Below are 18919 nucleotides of genomic sequence, written 5' to 3'. Positions count from 1 at the left end.
GGCACATGTGGGATGTGTTATGGAGATTGTTTACTGAAAGTGATTTGTTAATTAGACACTGGTGCTGGTTGTTTGGATTGATTGGCCAGTTGGGTCAAAGCTGTGTCTCAGACAGTCGTGGGTTTGTCTTTAGCATCTCTTTAGAATAGGATCTCTTTAATACAGTGTGATATTAGTGGAATACAGCATAGCTTAATGAAGCATTTGTTCAGCCTCCTGAATCAATGGAATCACAGCACATTGTTCCCTACATTGAACTCACCCTGCACCGATAGGGAGTCAAGCTGGAAATAATCCTGACAGGTGCTCATGTTGCTCAGGAGAAGTTAGGTGGTGTTGGTGAGTGCTGGGTGCTTTGGAGATAGGATCCAAGTGTGCTGGCAGATCCAGCACTGCTGGCTGTCCCACTGGGACATTGCCCTCCCAGCATTGCTGGTTACACTGGGCTGTTTCCCTCCCTGTGTTGCTGGTTTTCACACTCTTAATCTGCTGCAAAGGTTGAAGCCTGGGTAGTGCTCTAAAATCATCTATCTGCATATAAACCCTTTGTTTTGACAGTTCAAATATTTTTTTAAGCAGGAAAAAAGGAAATAGTGGGATTCCAGCACAGCCTGTGTCCTACCAGCACTTAGAGGAAATGCTGCTGAGGGATTTGTAGTGAGTGATTTGCAGGGGAATGGCAGATGGTGGAACAGGAGTCACTGTGTCCATCAGATAATGTACAGATAGCTTGTGGTTCTCAGATAATTCTAGATTTAAGCAATAGTAAAGTTCTACATTTGAAAATCCAACTCAAAATAGTTGAAGAGAAAGTGAAGATTCTGCCCTGCTCAGGTGAGACCCTTCCTGCCGAGCTGCCTCCAGGCTGGGGTCCCAGCACAGCAAGGATGCAGAGCTGCTGGAGTGGGTCTGGAGGAGGCACCAAATTAATTAGAGGGAAGGAGCAGCTGTGCTGTGAGGAAAGGCTGAGAGAACTGGGACTGTTCAGCCTGGAGAAGAAGAGCTCTGAGTGACCTAATTGTGTCCTTCTAGTACCTGAAGGAGCTGCAGGAAAGATGGAGAGAGATCATTTACAAGGGCCTGGAGTGACAGGACAAGGGGCAATGTCTTCCCACTGCCAGCTTAGATAGAACTTTGGGAAGGAAATGTTCCCTGTGAGGGTGGGGAGACCCTGGCATTACTGCTCTTGTTAAATGTGGTGTTCTCTTTTTAGCTTTCAAAGTTTATTGGAAGAGATGAATAAATAAAATTACTGCAAAAGCATGAGCCAGGGCACAGCAGAGGTGTTGCTGCCTGTCTCTGACACTGCCACTCTGTGCACAGAGATGATGTTATGTGGAATTTTTGGGGTGTTTGATTGCATTTTCCCCTCAGGTCTGTCAATGGCGTGTATCGGATCGGGCTGTATGCCCTGAAGGACATGCCTGCTGGGACTGAGCTCACCTATGACTACAACTTCCACTCATTTAATGTTGAAAAACAGGTAAAAACCCCACTGGGAGACCTTGAAAAATCTCACTAAGGCCTAACAGTTCTGTGAAGTGTAAAAACAACAAAACCTGTTGTGTTGTATTAGGCAGAAAATGTTCTTTTTAATATTGAGAGAATCTAGACCTTTGGGGTTTACTGGATTGTTTTCTTTTTCCTCAAAGCAACTCTGCAAATGTGGCTTTGACAAATGCAGAGGAATAATTGGGGGTAAAAGTCAACGCATGAATGGGCTCTCAAGCAAAAGCAACCAGCCTGTGAGCACCCACAGAAGACCTGGGAGGTCGAAAGAGAAGAGGAAGTCAAAGCACAAACTAAAGAAGAGAGTAAGTAGGAAAGACAGAGTTTGGGTGGGTGAGGTTGGTGGGAAATCAGACCAAAAACTGGGGTATTTGTAAATTTTAAACTTGAAACAGAAACCCAAGCTTTAAACAGAAATACAGGAGAATAATGCTGCAGGTTCTGTCTCAGGCACTGCTTTGGCTGCTGTGCTGAGTTCTTGGCACAGTTTTTCCTGTCTATCAGAACAATCTGTTTTCCAGAGGGGCCACATCCCTGAGGAACCCAGTGAAAGTGTGAACGCCCCAACCAGGCTGACACCTCAGCTGCAGATGAAGCCCATGTCTAACAGGGAGAGGTAAGGGCTGATTTCAGGGGGGTTTGCCTCAGAAATGGAGTGCTGTGCAAATACTGATGGGTTCTTCTAGAAGATGGGGCATGCTGAAATTGCTGAGGATACAGCTTTTAGTTCTTGACCAGCCAGGCTGGAATCCCTCTCCACAGAGGAGAGAAGGCACAGGTTGCACCTCTGAATATCCAGCTTTTCCCTACATTAAAGAATGAATTTTCTGGTAAAAAGTGTCTTTTAGTTCTCCTTGACCAGCCAGGCTGGAATTCCTCTCCACAGAGGAGAAGGCACAGATTGCACCTGTAAATATCCAGTTTTTCCTTACGTTAAAGAATTAATTTCTTGGTAAAAAGTGTCTTTTAGTTCTCCTTGACCAGCCAGGCTGGAATCCCTCTCCACAGAGGAGAGAAGGCACAGGTTGCACCTCTGAATATCCAGTTTTTCCCTACATTAAAGAATGAATTTTCCAGTACCAAGAGGTTCTTGAGTAGCTCCCTAATCCCTGCAGGAATTTTGTGCTGAAGCACCACGTGTTCTTGGTTCGGAACTGGGAGAAGATCAGGCAGAAGCAGGAGGAGGTGAAGCACGTCAGTGACAGCATGCACAGCTCGTCGCTGTACACGCGCTGGAACGGGATCTGCCGCGACGACGGCAACATCAAATCAGGTGAGGCCACTCAGCCACCCGGGGCACAAAGGGTTAAACTCTGTGTAAATCCATCATTGGAATGAGTAACTTGCAGCATTGGTATGTGTTTGTCTTGGTTTGCTGAGGAAGGCAGGAGCATCCCCTGAAATGGAAAATGTAAATCCCGTCCCTACAAATTGTTATAATTTAGAAATTAAGGAGCTCTCAGGGAAAGCTATGGGAGCAGGAATTACAGTTCTTTAGTAGGAAAAAGAAAAATACAAATGGAATAGTACAAACAAACAACAAAAAAAAAACCACTGCCAGAGTCAGAATAGACCCTGTGTGTCGGCATGGGGGCACAGTCCCATCCCAGGGGGGCTCAGGGTGGTGGCACAGTCCCATGCCAGGGGGGCTCAGGGTGGTGGCACAGTCCCATCCCAGGGGGGCTCAGGGTGGTGGCACAGTCCCATCCCAGGGGGGCTCAGGGTGGTGGCACAGTCCCATCCCAGGGTGGCTCAGGGTGGTGGCACAGTCCCATCCCAGGGTGGCTCAGGGTGGTGGCACAGTCCCATCCCAGGGGGGCTCAGGGTGGTGGCACAGTCCCATCCCAGGGGGGCTCAGGGTGGTGGCACAGTCCCATCCCAGGGGGCTCAGCCCTCCTGCAGTGCCAGCTGTGGTGAGCAGGGATCCTGCCCAAGGGGGGAGTTTTCCTCTGGAGCTCCAGGGCTGCTGGAGATGGGCCTGGGCTCCCTCTGGGAATGCAGGGCAGCAGAAAGCTGCTCCTCTGGGAATGCAGTGGGCAAAGGCTGCTGGGGTGTCCCAAACCTCAGATTGTGTCCAGGTAGGAATGTTTGAAACCTCAGATTGTGTCCAGGTAGGAATGTTTGAAACCTCAGACTGTATCCAGGTAGGAATGCTTGGCTCCTTCCCTGGGCAGAGCATCTCCCTGTGGGATGATGGAATTTGATCAGCCCTGCAGGGACACTCAGTGGCCATGGACAGAAGATATTTCCCAGAGGGAGGATTGTTTGTGGAAGAGATAAAGAGAACTGCCCAGTGAACAGCAGAGAGCTGCCCCACCTGGTTTTAACAGTGTTAAACAGTGTTAATTGTAACAGTGAACAGCAGAGAACTGCCCCATCTCTAACAGATGACAATAGAATTCACACCCCCAGCCACATCTTGCAACTCAGGACACATCATTTAAGAATCCACGGTGGAGTTGCTACACCAGAAAAGATGCTGTGATTTGATCTCTTACAAATTTCTGGTTTAGAAAGGAATATTTTGTATGGAGTGTGAAAAACACGTTCACTCTCCTCTGAAAATTTAAAAAGTTTAATTTTAAAGTTTAAAGGACAGCAGGAGACAAAGACAGCAAAGAAAAGATTACAGCTGGGTGTGCCTTGGGGTATCATCTTTGGGGATACCCCTTAGATACCTTTTCCATTACATCAGCCTGTTGCATATTCATAGACTGTTATGCATATCCATAAAGCAGTTTACATATTCCAGGAACATGGAATGGCCCCTCCTCAGCTCTGCCTTTCCAGAGCATGCCTGTTTCCTGGCTTCTCTCTTCATCACCTCCACTTTGGGCCTTGGTCCATGGTTTCTTCAGACAGCAAATGCTGATGTTGGCAGATCTGTGCAGTGTCCTCATGCTGTGCTAATGGATGTTACCCCATCCCAGCAGGCATTTTAACACAAGCTGACTTATTTCGCTCAGCTTAATTAACAACAGAAATAAAAACTGTATAACAAAGTTATTTAACATCACACATACAAAATACATTTTAATATTTGCAAAAAGCCAATATTGTAATGTGTATGTATAACACATACTTATATCAGTGCTATTTCACTAATATCAGCTGTGTTTCACTACTATGTCTGAGCTTAATTAACACAGAAATAAAAACATATCTTTATAACAAGTTACTTACACTACACATGTAGAATCCATTTTAATATTTGTGAAAAAGCCAATATTATAATATATATCTGTAACATATACTTATATCAGTGCTATTTCACTTATATTAGGTATATTTCACTTCAATGTCTAAGCTTAGTTAACAACAGAAATAAAAACCATATCTTTATAACAAAGTTACTTTAACACCACACATATAGAATCTATTTTAATATTTGCACAAAGCCAATATTATAATACATATTTATAATACATTCTTATATCAGTGCTATTTCACTTATATTAGGGTGAAATATATATTATATATATTAATTAAGCTTATATATTATATATATATATTAATTAAGCTTATACTGTGTCTAAGCTCAATTAATGACAGAAATAAAAACCATATCTTTATAACAGTCACTTTAACATTACACATATAGAATCTATTTAATATTTACAAAAAAACAGTATTTTAATATATTTATAATACATACTTATATCAGTGCTATTTCACTTATATCATCACTATATTTCACTACTGTGTCTAAACTTAATTAACGACAGAAATAAAAACCATATCTTGATAACAAAGTTACTTTAACATCACACATATAGAATCTATTTTAATATTTGCACCAAGCCAATATTATACTATTTATAATACATTCTTATATCAGTGCTATTTCACTTATATCAGGTGTATTTCACTACTGTGTCTAAAGCTTAATTAACGACAGAAATAAAAACCATATCTTGATAACAAAGTTACTATAACATCACACATATAGAACCCATTATAATATTTGTGAAAAGCCAGTATTATATATCTATAGCACATACTTACATCATCTATTTCGCTTATATCAACTATATTTCACTACTAGGTCTAAGCTTAGTTAACAACAGAAATAAAAGCCATATTTTTATAACAAAGTTACTTTAACACCACACATGTGGAACCCATTTTAATATTTGTGAAAAGCCAGTATTATATATCTATAACACATACTTACATCAGCTATTTCACTTATATTAGATATATTTCACTACTGTGTCTAAGCTTAATTAACAACAGAAATAAAACCATATCTTTATAACAAAGTTACTTTAACACCACACATGTAGAATCCATTTTAATATTTGCACAAAGCCATTATTATAATACATATTTATAACACATACTTCTTTCACTCCTATTTCACTTATACCACCTATATTTCACTACTATGTCTGAGCTTAATTAACAACAGAAATTAAAGCTACATCTATATAACAAAGTTACTGTAACACCATAGTTATAGAATCCATTTTAATATTTGTGAAAAGCCAATATTATATATCTATAGCACATACTTATATCAGCTATTTCACTTCTACCACCTATATTTCACTACTATGTCTAAGCTTAAAAATAAATAAAAATAAAAGCCATATCTTTCCAACAAAGTTGCTTTGCCATCCCACCTATAAAACCCAGTACAACCTTGCCCCCAAGCCGGTGTTCTGAGGGGTGTGTGTGCCCTGGGGGTGACGCTGTGCTCCTCTCCCAGATGTGTTCATGACGCAGTTCTCGGCGCTGCAGACGGCGCGCTCGGTGCGGACGCGGCGCCTGGCGGCGGCCGAGGAGAACCTCGAGGTGGCTCGTGCCGCCCGCCTGGCTCAGATCTTCAAGGAGATATGTGACAGCATCATAGCCTACAAAGGTGAAGGTGATTCTCTTAGATAAATTCTCCGTGGGTATGTTTTCAAGCTCTGGGAATAGGAAATGCTGGTAAAACATAGGATATTAAATAACTCCTATTTTTTTAAATTTCTCCCCTTTCCAATAATCACTTTGCTTTGGCCTCAGCCCCCTGCTTTGCCACCAGAATCTGCAGATGTTGCTGTCCTTTGAAACTGATTTTTCAAAATTCCAGAAAAGATCACAAACTCTCATCCTTGTGCTCCCCGTACTGCAATTACAGGCACCAACATCTACAAGTGCAGGAACATTTCAATTCCCCGTGGCTCAGTTAACAAAAAGCCTTATTTTTAACCCAGATTGAATGTTGTTAGTTGCTTTTCTTTGGAAGTTTCACTCCAGTGAGGTCACTAAGCTCTGTTGCTGTTGCAGACTCCTCCAGGCAGGCGCTGGCAGCTCCTCTCCTGAACCTGCCCCCAAAGAAAAAGTAAGTGCTGCCTTCCCAGAGCTGCTTTCTCTGATGGATTTGCACACTGGGAATTGCTGGTGTGCCTGACATTGTGCCAACATTCCTGTTGTAGAAATGCAGACTATTATGAAAAGATCTCTGACCCCTTGGACCTTGCCACGATTGAGAAGCAGATCCTGACTGGTTACTACAAAACTGTGGAAGCTTTTGATGGGGACATGCTGAAGGTCTTCAGGAATGCAGAGGTGAGGCTCTGTCTGGCCTGAAAGCTGCTGCACTGGCAGCAGGGATGTGCCCTCCTTTAGTGCTCTTACAGGAATAAAGGAGGAAATTTATTCTGGAGGAAGAGAACTTGTGCTGATCCATTCCTGAGGAGGGCTCAATAGCACATCATGAGCCCTTGACTGCCTTAGGTCACAGAGAAGGTCAAGCACACTCATGAATAGCTGATCTAAAGAAATTTCTGATCCTTTTGGGAGGGGTGCCCTGTTTTCCAGTATGAGATGTCATGGAATCACAGAATCATGGAGTGGTTTGGTCTGGAAGGGACCTTAAAGCTCATCCCATTCCACCCTGCCTTGGGCAGGGACACCTTCCACTGTCCCAGGCTGCTCCAAGCTCTGTCCAGCCTGGCCTGGAACCCTTCCAGTGATCCAGGAGCAGCCACAGCTTCTCTGGTCATCTCTGCCAGGGCCTGCCCACCCTCACAGGGAAGATTTTCTCCCATATATCCAACCTAAATTTTCCTTTTTCCAGTTTGAAGCCATTCCCCCTTGTCCTGTCACTGCAGTTCCTGATGAACAGTCCCTCTCCAGCTTCCCTGGAGCCCCTTCAGACCCTGCAAGGTCTGAGGTCTCCACACAACCTTCTCTTCTCCAGGCTGAACATTCCCAGCCCTCCCAGCCTGCCTCCAGTCCCCTCAGCAACTTCATGGCCTCCTCTGGACTTGCTCCAGCATTTCCATGTCCTTCTTGCACTGGGGGCCCTGGAACTGGACACAGCACCTCAGGTGGAGTCTCAGGAGAGCAGAGCAGAGAGGAAAAATCCCTTTCCTTGATCTGCTGCCCATGTTCCTTGGATGCAGCCCAGGACAGGGGTGGTTTCTGGGCTATGAACACACAGGGCCAGGGCACGTTGAGTTTTTGGTCATCCATCACCCCAAATCCTCCTCCCAGGGCTGCTCTCAGTTCCTCCCCTGCCCTGCCATGTCACATCCATCTATGTACCTGCTGGCCAGGGTCAGGAGGGAGATGGAGGCCTCACCCCAGCTTTGGGGCTGCAGCTATAGGGAGAACTCTCCCAGGAGCTAAACAGGAAATAAAGTACTTTTTGGTGGTTTTTGTTGGTTTTTGTAGAAATATTATGTCAGGAAGCCCCCGACGGGGCGGGACGTGTGTGGGCTGTGCAAGGCCTACTACAGCGCTGGCCAGAATCATGAGGGACATGGAGAGGCCACCCCAGGTTTGGGGCTGCAGCTGTAGGGGGAGAACCCTTCCCAGGTGTGCACAGATGGGAACTTAACAGGAAATAAAGCACTTTTTGGTGGTTTTTGTTGGTTTTTATAGAAATACTACGGCAGGAAGTCCCCGAGGAGAACGGGACATGGACCAGCTGCGCAAGGCCTAGCGCTACTCTCGCCATGGTCAGGAGGGACATGGAGAGGCCACCAGGCCTCCCAGGTGTACACAGACAGGAGCTAAAGTGGAATTAAGGCACTTTTTGGTTGTTTATGTTGGTTTTTATAGAAATACTATGGCAGGAAGTCCCCCACGGGGCCAGAAGTGTACCGGCTGCGCAAGGCCTACTACAGCGCTGGCCAGAATCATGAGGGACATGGAGAGGCCACCCCAGGTTTGGGGCTGCAGCTGTAGGGGGAGAACCCTTCCCAGGTGTGCACAGATGGGAACTTAACAGGAAATAAAGCACTTTTTGGTGGTTTTTTTTGGTTTTATAGAAATACTACGGCAGGAAGTCCCTGACAGGGTGGGACATGCACCAGCTGCACAAGGCCTACTACTACTCCGGCCAGGGATATGGAGAGGCCACCATGTCTCCCAGGTGTGCAGAGACAGGAGCTAAAGTGGAATTAAAGCACTTTTTGGTGTTTTTGTTGGTTTTTATAGAAATACTATGGCAGGAAGTCCCCGACGGGGCGGGACGTGTGCCGGCTGCGCAAGGCCTACTACTACTCTCGCCATGGTCAGCAGGGACATGGAGAGGCCACCAGGCCTCCCAGGTGTACACAGACAGGAGCTAAAGTGGAATTAAAGCACTTTTTGGTGGTTTATGTTGGTTTTTATAGAAATACTACGGCAGGAAGTCCCCGACGGGGCGGGACGTGTGCCGGCTGCGCAAGGCCTACTACAACACTGGCCAGAGTCATGAGGGACATGGAGAGGCCACCAGGCCTCCCAAGTGTACACAGACAGGAGCTAAAGTGGAATTAAAGCACTTTTTGGTGGTTTATGTTGGTTTTTATAGAAATACTACGGCAGGAAGTCCCCGACGGGGCGGGACGTGTGCCGGCTGCGCAAGGCCTACTACAACGCGCGGCACGAGGCCTCGGCCCAGATCGACGAGATCGTGGGTGAGACGGCGAGCGAGGCCGACAGCAGCGAGACCTCAGTGTGCGACAAGGACAACGGGCACGAGAAGGACGAGGACGTCATCCGCTGCATCTGCGGCCTCTACAAGGACGAGGGGCTCATGATCCAGTGTGAAAAGTGCATGGTGGGTGTGGAGGTGTTGCTGGGTTTTGGGTGTTCAGAGACACGAGCCGTGCTGGGTTGCTGTGAGGTTTTTATTGCATGAACACATCAGTCTGGAAGGCAAAGACATTTCTGTTGCATGGAGGTCTAGTCTGTGGTGTTAAATAGTTCATAGAAAATCTTGACTTTCCTGTGTGAAGCTTATTTTCATGCTTTCCTTCATGTTTGTTGAGAAAATGCAGTTTGCAGCAATAATCTGTGCCAGGACTTTGTGACGGGGCTGTCCCTGTTCTTCCAGGTGTGGCAGCACTGTGACTGCATGGGTGTGAACTCGGACGTTGAGCACTACCTGTGTGAGCAGTGTGAACCTCGAGCTGTCAACAGGGTAAAACAAAACTCTCCTTCCTAGCACTCTTATAAAACTACAGCAGCTCCTCAGGGGTTTATTTTGTATTCATGTTTTGGATTTGTATCTTTTGGGATTGGTGAAGCTTCCTTGATTCAGGTTCAGTTCCACGAGGGGTCAGTTTTTCTCAGTTTTTTTTCTCCGTTTTTCTCTGTGTATTTCCATGGGATGGTGTGGGAATTGGAAAGATAAAAAACTTCACAGACTCAAGGGGGTTTGATTTGTAGCCTTAGAAGAAGCCTAAATTGATGTAAAAGCAAAATTGAATAGAAAAACATTGAATAGAAAAATCATCAATTTAGGCTTCTGTAGTTATAAGTAAGAATATACTTTAGGTAAGTAAGAAAATATATATCTGTAATACATATATATACACATATATGTTTAAAACCATTTATTATATAAAATATATTATGTAATCTTATTTAATATAAGATGATAAAAAGTTTTGTAGTATAGTAATAATGTAATTGTACTAAACAAGCTAAAAATTTAGATGTTATAATAAAAACATATGTAATATGTTCCCTATTACATATTCCATACATGTAATAAGACCTTATTAGATAAAAATATCCATGTTACAATAAAAGAAATAAAAGTGATAAAACAGCAAAATAAGCTCTGTTAACATCAGCCTGTTGGGTCAGAAATGTATATAATAACTTATAACAAAAAACCTATAACCAACTGCTTCCTATCTTGTAAATCTCACAGCTCCCTTTGTTTTTCCCTGCAGGAGGTTCCCATGATCCCTCGGCCCCACTATGCCCAGCCTGGCTGTGTTTATTACATCTGCCTCCTGAGGGATGATCTGCTGCTCCGCCAAGGTGGGTGCTGCCTCTGGGGCCAGCAGGCTGCAGGGATCCCTGTCAGAAATACTTGGATTTTAACCAACTGGAAGCTGCCACTTGTGGCATTATTTTATCAAAAACACTTCCATTTTTCCCAAGTGGAAGCTGCCACTTGTGGCATCACCCTGTCAAAAATACTTTGATTTTTTACAAGTAGAAGCTGCCACTTGTGGCAAAAATACTTTGATTTTTTACAAGTTGAAGCTGCCACTTGTGGCACTACTCTATCAAAAATACTTTGATTTTTCCCAAGTGGAAGCTGCCACTGGTGGCAAAAATACTTCCATTTTTCCCAGGTGGGAGCTGCCATTTGTGGCATTACTCTGTCAAAAATACTTTCATTTTTCCCAGGTGGAAGCTGCAGCTTGTGGCAAAAATACTTTTATTTTTCACAAGTGGAAGCTGCCACTTGTGGCACTACTCTATCAAAAATACTTTTATTTTTCCCAAGTGGAAGCTGCCACTGGTGGCACTACTCTATCAAAAATACTTTCATTTTTCACAAGTGGAAACTGCCACTGGTGGCAAAAATACTTTTATTTTTCACAAGTAGAAGCTGCCACTTGTGGCAAAAATGCTTCCATTTTTCCCAAGTGGAAGATGCCACTTGTGGCATTACTCTGTCAAAAATACTTTAATTTTTTACAAGTTGAATCTGCCACTTGTGGCACTACTCTATCAAAAACACTTTTATTTTTCCCAAGTGGAAGATGCTGCTTGTGGCATCACCCTGTCAAAAATACTTTCATTTTTTACAAGTAGAAGCTGCCACTTGTGGCAAAAATACTTTGATTTTTTACAAGTTGAAGCTGCACTTGTGGCACTACTCTATCAAAAACACTTTGATTTTTCCCAAGTGGAAGCTGCCACTGGTGGCAAAAATACTTCCATTTTTCCCAGGTGGAAGCTGCTGCTTGTAGAAAAATACTTTTATTTTTCACAAGTGGAAGATGCCACTTGTGGCACTACTCTATCAAAAATACTTTGATTTTTCCCAAGTGGGAGCTGACACTTGTTAAAAATACTTTGATTTTTCCCAAGTGGGAGCTGCTCTCTCTGCAGTGCTGGGAGAGATGCACAGCCAGAATTCTCACAGGCTGTTTGTTGATGAAGAAATGTTAATTAGCACAGGGTTGTCCTGGCCAGGGGAGGATGATGCTGAGCCAACTGCTGGTGGTTAACATTTAGCAGCAAAGGCCAAGAAGGCTGTCAGACCTGCAGTGTTTTAGTGCAGAATGGTCATTAAAGCATCCAGCTCGTTGCTTTTGTGTTCTCTAAAGCTTATCTCTTCTGGACTGTGCTCTGAATTCCTGAATCTCTCCAAGGCAGCTGCCACAGCCACACAATTCAGATCACTGATTATTTTTTTAAATTTCATCCTACAGATACACACAAGGTTAGAAAGAACCCTTTGTCATTATCAGGAAGCTGCTCCTGAATGAGTGAAACCAGCTGATAAGTTTGCTAGAGGGGAATAGGAGAGCCTTCAGGAAAATGGGGAATTCAAAAAAGGTCAAACCCAGCATATCCATTACCCCTTCTGCAAGATTGTGGAATTTGCACTCAGTTCTCCTTGCTGGGTGTTGCTCTGCATTGTCTGTTCTGTCCACAGTTCAGCCTTTGGGTTTCTCATGGCTTTTTTTTGCAGGAGTAACTCACCTCAAGGGCTGTATCAGAACTTGCTTTTCCATTCTCTGTTGAAATGGATGATGTTTTATCAGGGGCTTGTGGCATCTTCCAGGTGTTGAGAGCATTAAGGTCATTTCTGTGTTAAATTTTACCTGTGTGTCTCTGATCTGACCTTAATTAGAGAAATGCCCTTTAAAGAGAGCAATGTCCCTGTGTGCCATCAGCAGGGGACAAAGGAGACCAGACTGCAGCTGCTGGGCACCAAATGCCTCTGCAGGCACAGGGAGCAGAGGAAGCAAATTCCATCACGAGGTGCTGGAACAGAACATGCAGCTCCAGCAGGGAAAGGGGAAATCCAGGAGCTTGTTGATTTTTCCACCCTGAGTCCTCAGGCAGGACCTTTACTGTGCTGTGGGTGTATCAGGCAGCTTGGGCAGTGGGAAAAACAACTTTTTACTCCCTCTGGTGTTTAAAGGGCCTCCAAATTCCACATTCTGAGGCAAAAGCATGGCCTGCAGCCCCTCAGTGTGTGTGGGTTTGGATTTTCCTGGGAGCTGGGGATTGGGAGGAGGCTGATGTTGCCACAAAGCCTGGAAGTGCATTGAGCCCCTGCCCAGGAGAAGCTGCACCCTGAACAGCAGTTCCAAGCTTGAGAGCTGATGGTTTGGAGGAACAAGACTGAAAATCAGCTGTGTGAGTGGTCACACTCTGCTGTGACCAAATCCCTCTCAGGGATCTCAGGGGTGGTTGCACAGCTTTTTTCTTAATTTTTTGGCAATTCTGCTGGAAGTTGTTGAGTGTTCCATCACATACAAGCTTCCTCTGCAAAAATTCCCTAATACCTAAACTCAGGAGATGATGCAAATAAAACACATCGGATCCATTACCTCCCATGGAGTTCTGTCTTGGATAGGAATTGATAAAAGGGGTCAGAATGGATCCTGGAAAACCCACCTAGCCAGAAATTCCAACAAATCATCATCTCTGATGCACCAGCAACAGCTGCTGTGGTTTTTTCCTTGGAAACTTCATTTTTGAGGCAGAATATCAGTATAAACTGGAATTGAAATCAAGTTTAGAGAAATCATCTTTAGAGCATCTGTGTCCATCTCCTTCTGAATGCTCATTTTTCAGTCAGGGATAATAATGCTGGGGTTGCTTTCTTCTCATGGGAGAGGTGGGGTGAAAAAAAGCTGGTTTAAAATGGAATGGTTTTATTTACATTCTGCTTGGGGCCAGTAGTTCCTCTCAGTATGTTCCTTGTTTTCTGAGAGTCTTTTAGGGAACCCACCTCTCCAATTTCTTGAATTTCTTGAATTTCTTACCCTTAAAGTTGTAAAGGGAAGCTGTTGTTATGCCAGTTTTAGGTCAGTAGGAAGAAAACACCAAGCTCTGTGGTGTGGTCAAAATGCTGGAGGGAAGGGATAGATCCAGAGGGACCTGGACAGGTGGGACCACAGGAACCTCCTGAAGTTTAGGTTGGATATAGGGGAGAAATTTCTGCCTATGAGGAGTCCTTAGGAGCATATTTGATTGATAACTGAGATTATATGAATGAAAATATCACGTGCTTCACTTTAATCCTGAATCTGATTATAGCAAACCTGGGGTGTGGATGACCCTGAGGCCTTGATGTCCTCACTGGTTCCCTGGCATCTTTTTCCCAAGGCTGCTAATTAATAACACCAATATCTGTGGAAGACAAACAGCCATAACTACACATATACAACAACAGGGAAAAAATAGGGAAAACAACACCCAGGAGTCATTGTAATTGAATGGAAACATGAGAAAAATGTTCTAGCTGAGTCAAAAAGGCAAAGGAGGTACCAGAAAATGTTGTGCACAAAATAGCAGAGGGATTGTGCCCTTCTGTCACCTTCTGGGCTGTCTGTCTGCCCTGCCTGCCCTGTGCTGCTCTGACTCCCATTGCACAGAGGATTCCACTACCTGGAAAAACAAGGATAACAAAGATAATCTGATCTGGATCATCTTTTCTGTGGCCAGAGTCTGCCCAGGTGATTTGGAGGGTGGGTGCTGAAGCTCTGTGAAATGTGGCTCAGGAAGGAGCAACGATGCAGAAATTAGGGAACAAACAGAAATTAGCTGGCAACTGTTCAACTCTAGGAAGGATTTTTTATACAAAATCATGGCTAGACTGTGGCATGGGAGGGTGGAGAGGTCAGAGTATAAATGGTTCCAAAAAAGATTAGACAAATACTTGGAAGAAGGATTAATCCCCAAAGCTCCAGCCTTTGGCTCTGAAAGTCCATGAACAGAAAAGGCAGGGACAGCACAGGGAGGCTTTTCCTTGGCTTGCCTCTTCCTGTGCTCTCTCCTCCTGAGCAGCTGCTGCTGCCAGCCAGAACATTCTGCTGTGTGACCTCTGCTCCTACCCAAGGGAGGTTTTAGGACTCGGGACCTCCCAGGTTTTGGTCATTTTTAGGTAAATAACAGAAGAAGTGGAATCTTTTCCCAGCCCTGGAAGTGCTTAAGGCCAGGTGGGATGGAGCTCTGAGCAGCTTGGCCTAGGGGAAGATATCCCTGCACATGGCAGGGGGTGGGTCTGGATGGTCTTTAAAATCCTGTCCAAGCCAGGTCATTCTGGGATTTCACAGGTCAGAGCAGAGAAATTAAGGAATTAATTCACTTAATGAATACAAAATGAGTAAATTTAAGCTTAGGGTTTGCCCTTGGGAAATACTTTTTGATTGCCAGCAGTGCCAGTTTGTTCAGTCCTTTTTGCATTCTCTTTACTTTTCCTGAGCTCTACATCTCATTGGAATTCTGCTGGGATAACCAAAGGCTTGGGGCTTCTCAGGACAGGATTTTTTTAATAGTAACCTCCTCTCTCACAGATTTATTGCAGCCATCACTAATTCCTACACCTTTTCCTAATCATGAGTGGCATGTTTACATATCCTGTGGTTTGTCATGGTTTTGATCCCTTGCAGGTTGGTGTTTTCAGTCTGGCATGGAGAGCTGTGGGTAGTTTTTGTGTAAAGCTGCTGTGAAAAACATCTGAGTGCTCTCGGCAGGTTCTGCAGTGGGTTCAGGTCATCCACCATTAGGCTGTGTTCATTTTAATGATGATTTCCTGTGGTTCTGCTGTGCTGGGCTCAGGCCAGGCTCTTCACAGGTGTGTCCTTTGTGCCCCTGGACAGGTGACTGTGTGTACCTGATGAGAGACAGCCGCAGGACCCCCGACGGGCACCCGGTGCGACAGTCGTACCGCCTGCTGTCCCACATCAACCGCGACAAGCTCGACATCTTCCGCATCGAGAAGCTCTGGAAAAATGAGAAGTATGTGCCAGGCAGCCTTGGAGTTTGAGCCGTGCCACTGGGCTGCCTGCCAGAGCACAGGAATTTTGTGGTTGTCTCACCTTAAGGATGCAGGAATGAGCAAGGTGCAGGTGGAGAGGTTGGGAATTCCCCGCTGGGGCTTGTGCTCTTCGGCTGCACGGTGGAAACACGAGAGGTTGGAGGTGTTTAAGGAAAGAGTCAGAGATAGAAATGGATGGATTTCCTCAGTGTTGGAGCAGGCTGTGGGTGCAGTGACAGCTGTGCTGTGCCCATGGAAACCACGCTGGAGCTTGTGCTCCAAAACTGCATGGTTTGGAAGCATGTGAAGTTGGAGGGTTAAGCAGAGGTTCAGAGATAGAAATGGATGGATTTCCTCGGTGTTGGAACAGGCTGTGGGTGCAGTGACAGCTGTGCTGTGCCCTGGCCAGTCACAGTCTGCTGTGCCCATGGAAACCAGGCTGGGAGAGTTTGCCCTGGCTGGTGGGAAGTGGAGCATGGAACACTTGTTTGACTCTGCTGTTCATTACAGCCAAGTGCAAGAGAGGGAGCTGTAAGCAAAGCAGGGGGCATGGAGTGAGTTGTGTCATGGGCTGATTGTGTTTGTGTCCCCTCTGCACCCTCAGGGAGGAGCGCTTTGCCTTTGGCCACCACTATTTCCGTCCACACGAAACGCACCATTCCCCGTCTCGGAAGTTCTACCACAACGAGCTCTTCCGGGTGCCCTTGTATGAAATCATCCCCTTGGAGGCCGTGGTGGGCACCTGCTGTGTGCTAGACCTCTACACCTACTGCAAAGGTGGGGATTCAACACGTTCCTAAGCATTTAGGCACTGGGCTGTGGTGGTTTAAGCCCTGCTGGAAGCTCAGCATTACCCAGCCACTCGCTGCCCCTGGGCTGGGAGGGAACTGGTGAAAGTTAAAACCCAGAGGTTGGGATAAAATCAGTTTCATGGTTGAAATAAATGAAAATATTGTAGTAATAATAATGATAGTAGTAGTAGTAATGGAAAGGGGGGTTCCAGGAAGAGAGAGAGATGTCCAGTATCTGAAGAGGTGAGAAGGAAGGTGGAGAGAGGCTCTTAATCATGAACTGGAGTGACAGGACAAGAGGGAATGGCTTCAACATAAAACAGAGGCAATTTGGGTTGGATACACAGAGGAAATTCTTACCTGTGAGGAGGGGGAGGTTGCACAGAGCAGCTGTGGCTGGTCCTGGATCCCTCGAAGTGTCCAAGGTCAGGCTGGACGGGGCTTGGAGCAGCCTGGGACAATGGAAGGTGTCCCTGCCATGGCAGGGTGGAATGGGATGAGATTTAAGGTCCCTTCCAGCCCAAACCCCTCCATGATTCTGTGAATAAACCCCAGTGCAGCCACTCCCCAGCACAAACTGGGGATCCCAGCCACCCCCACTGGGCTGGACACACCGTGGTGTGGAATATCCTGTGGCCAGCCTGGCTCAGCTGTGCTGGCCCTGCTGGCAGAGCAGAGGAGCCTGGAGAGTGCTGGGCTGAGGGTGGGCACTGCTGGGCACCAGGCAACATCATCCTTGCCCTGAAGCAGGCACTGGGATAAATCCACTCTGTTCTGGAAGCAAGGACATGCACTGGGGCAGTTCCTGCTGTCCAGAGGCTGTGGGGGATGTTGGTGTGGCTCAGAGCTGAGGACACACCATGGCTTTGCCCTGGGACAGGCATTCCTGTTTGAAGAGGGACAGCAGTGGGCAGGGAAGGGAAAATGATGTCAGTTGATAATTGTGTCTGTGAAAGTTTGGGAGGTGTTTGATCAGAGCATGCAGGTTCTCTCCTCAGAGTGACCCAGCTGAGAGCACACAGGGACACTGGGACAGCCCCGTGTTTCCCCCTCAGTCCATGACTGTTTTCTCCTTGTTCTGGTGCCAGGGAGGCCGAAGGGGGTGAAGGAGCAGGATGTTTACATCTGTGATTACCGCCTGGATAAATCAGCTCACCTCTTCTACAAGATCCACCGCAACCGCTACCCCGTGTGCACCAAGCCCTACGCCTTCGACCACTTCCCCAAGAAACTCACACCCAAGAGGGATTTCTCAGTGAGTGCCTTTGCTCTCAGCCTCCTCACCTGCTCTTAGGAGGCTGGATGGAGTTCTGGAAAGCTCCTGACTGTTGATAAATGCAGCTTGGTCAGGCTGAGGGAGCTGATGTTTTAGGTGGGGGTCAGGCTCTGCTCCAAGGAGCAAGGGACAGGACAAGAGGAAAAGGCCTCAAGTTGTGCCAGGGGAGGCTCAGGCTGGACATCAGGAGGAATTCCCTCATGGAAAGGGTGGTCAGGCCTTGACAGGGAGGTTTGGAGTCCCCATCCCTGGAGGTGTCCAAGAAACACCTGGAGGTGGCACTCAGGGCTCTGGGCTGGGGACAAGGTGGGGATTGGGCACAGCTTGGACTGGATGCTCTGGGAGGGTTTTTGCAACCTCAATCATTCCATGTTTCTGTGAGTATGCACAGCCTGGGGGAAAGGCTGGCTGGAAAACAAGCTTGGAAAGAAAACTGGGTGTAACAGAACCTGCAGTTGAGAGGCAGAGAGGTGCTCAAGGGATGGTGATGGTGAGCTCAGAGAGACTCAGAGCAGCAGAGGTTTTTGGAGTGCTTTGGAGAAGGTTCCAGACTCATGCTGTGCAGAAAGCAAAGATGATTTTTATCATGATGGTCTGTGGCTTGAAATTTATTTAGAAGATGTGAAGAACCAGTCAAGTCTGGCTCTAATTTATCCAATTACATGATTGTGCCTCCTCCTGTGAAGTCTCTTGGAGGTACACCAACATTTCCAGAGTGTCTTGCATTGGCACTTCCAGAGTGTTTGACAGAGCAGCACTTCCTTCCACTGTGAATTTGATTTGGTATTGATCATCATCTTCATTGTTATTGCAGCCTCATTATGTGCCAGACAACTACAAGAGGAACGGAGGCAGGTGAGTCTCCCCTCCCAGATTGTTGAGAAGAGATGAAATAATGTTGTTTGCTTGTTGTGCCCACTCTCCTCCTGGCCCTTTCCCCTGGGTGCTGTGGAAATAAGAAGTTTAAATTATTTAAAGCTCTCTAAACTTTCAGAGAGATAAAAGGGAACAAGTGAGGAGGGATAGGCAGCCTGATTAATGTACATCAGGGAAAGAAAGGAGCCATTTGACAGGCAGAAAAAAGCAGCTGAGTGAGGAGATGCCCAAAACAGG

General features: G+C 45.9%; 1 protein-coding gene across 1 annotated transcript in view; it reads left to right on the top strand.

Moving 5' to 3' along the window:
* ASH1L (ASH1 like histone lysine methyltransferase) overlaps positions 1–18919 on the top strand; it is a 79095-nt gene that overhangs the window by 56443 nt on the left and 3733 nt on the right. The window contains exons 13-26 of the mRNA XM_050984925.1: positions 1375–1483; positions 1653–1814; positions 2031–2125; positions 2625–2782; positions 6221–6373; positions 6784–6838; positions 6933–7065; positions 9302–9550; positions 9827–9913; positions 10674–10764; positions 15582–15720; positions 16344–16516; positions 17619–17785; positions 18621–18661. Coding sequence (XP_050840882.1) covers positions 1375–1483; positions 1653–1814; positions 2031–2125; positions 2625–2782; positions 6221–6373; positions 6784–6838; positions 6933–7065; positions 9302–9550; positions 9827–9913; positions 10674–10764; positions 15582–15720; positions 16344–16516; positions 17619–17785; positions 18621–18661 — 1812 coding nt within the window. The remainder of the gene's footprint in view (positions 1–1374; positions 1484–1652; positions 1815–2030; positions 2126–2624; positions 2783–6220; positions 6374–6783; positions 6839–6932; positions 7066–9301; positions 9551–9826; positions 9914–10673; positions 10765–15581; positions 15721–16343; positions 16517–17618; positions 17786–18620; positions 18662–18919) is intronic.

This window comes from Serinus canaria, chromosome 25, assembly GCF_022539315.1.
Source record: "Serinus canaria isolate serCan28SL12 chromosome 25, serCan2020, whole genome shotgun sequence".
Lineage (NCBI taxonomy): Eukaryota > Metazoa > Chordata > Aves > Passeriformes > Fringillidae > Serinus > Serinus canaria.
This window is presented reverse-complemented; position numbering and strand designations above follow the sequence as displayed.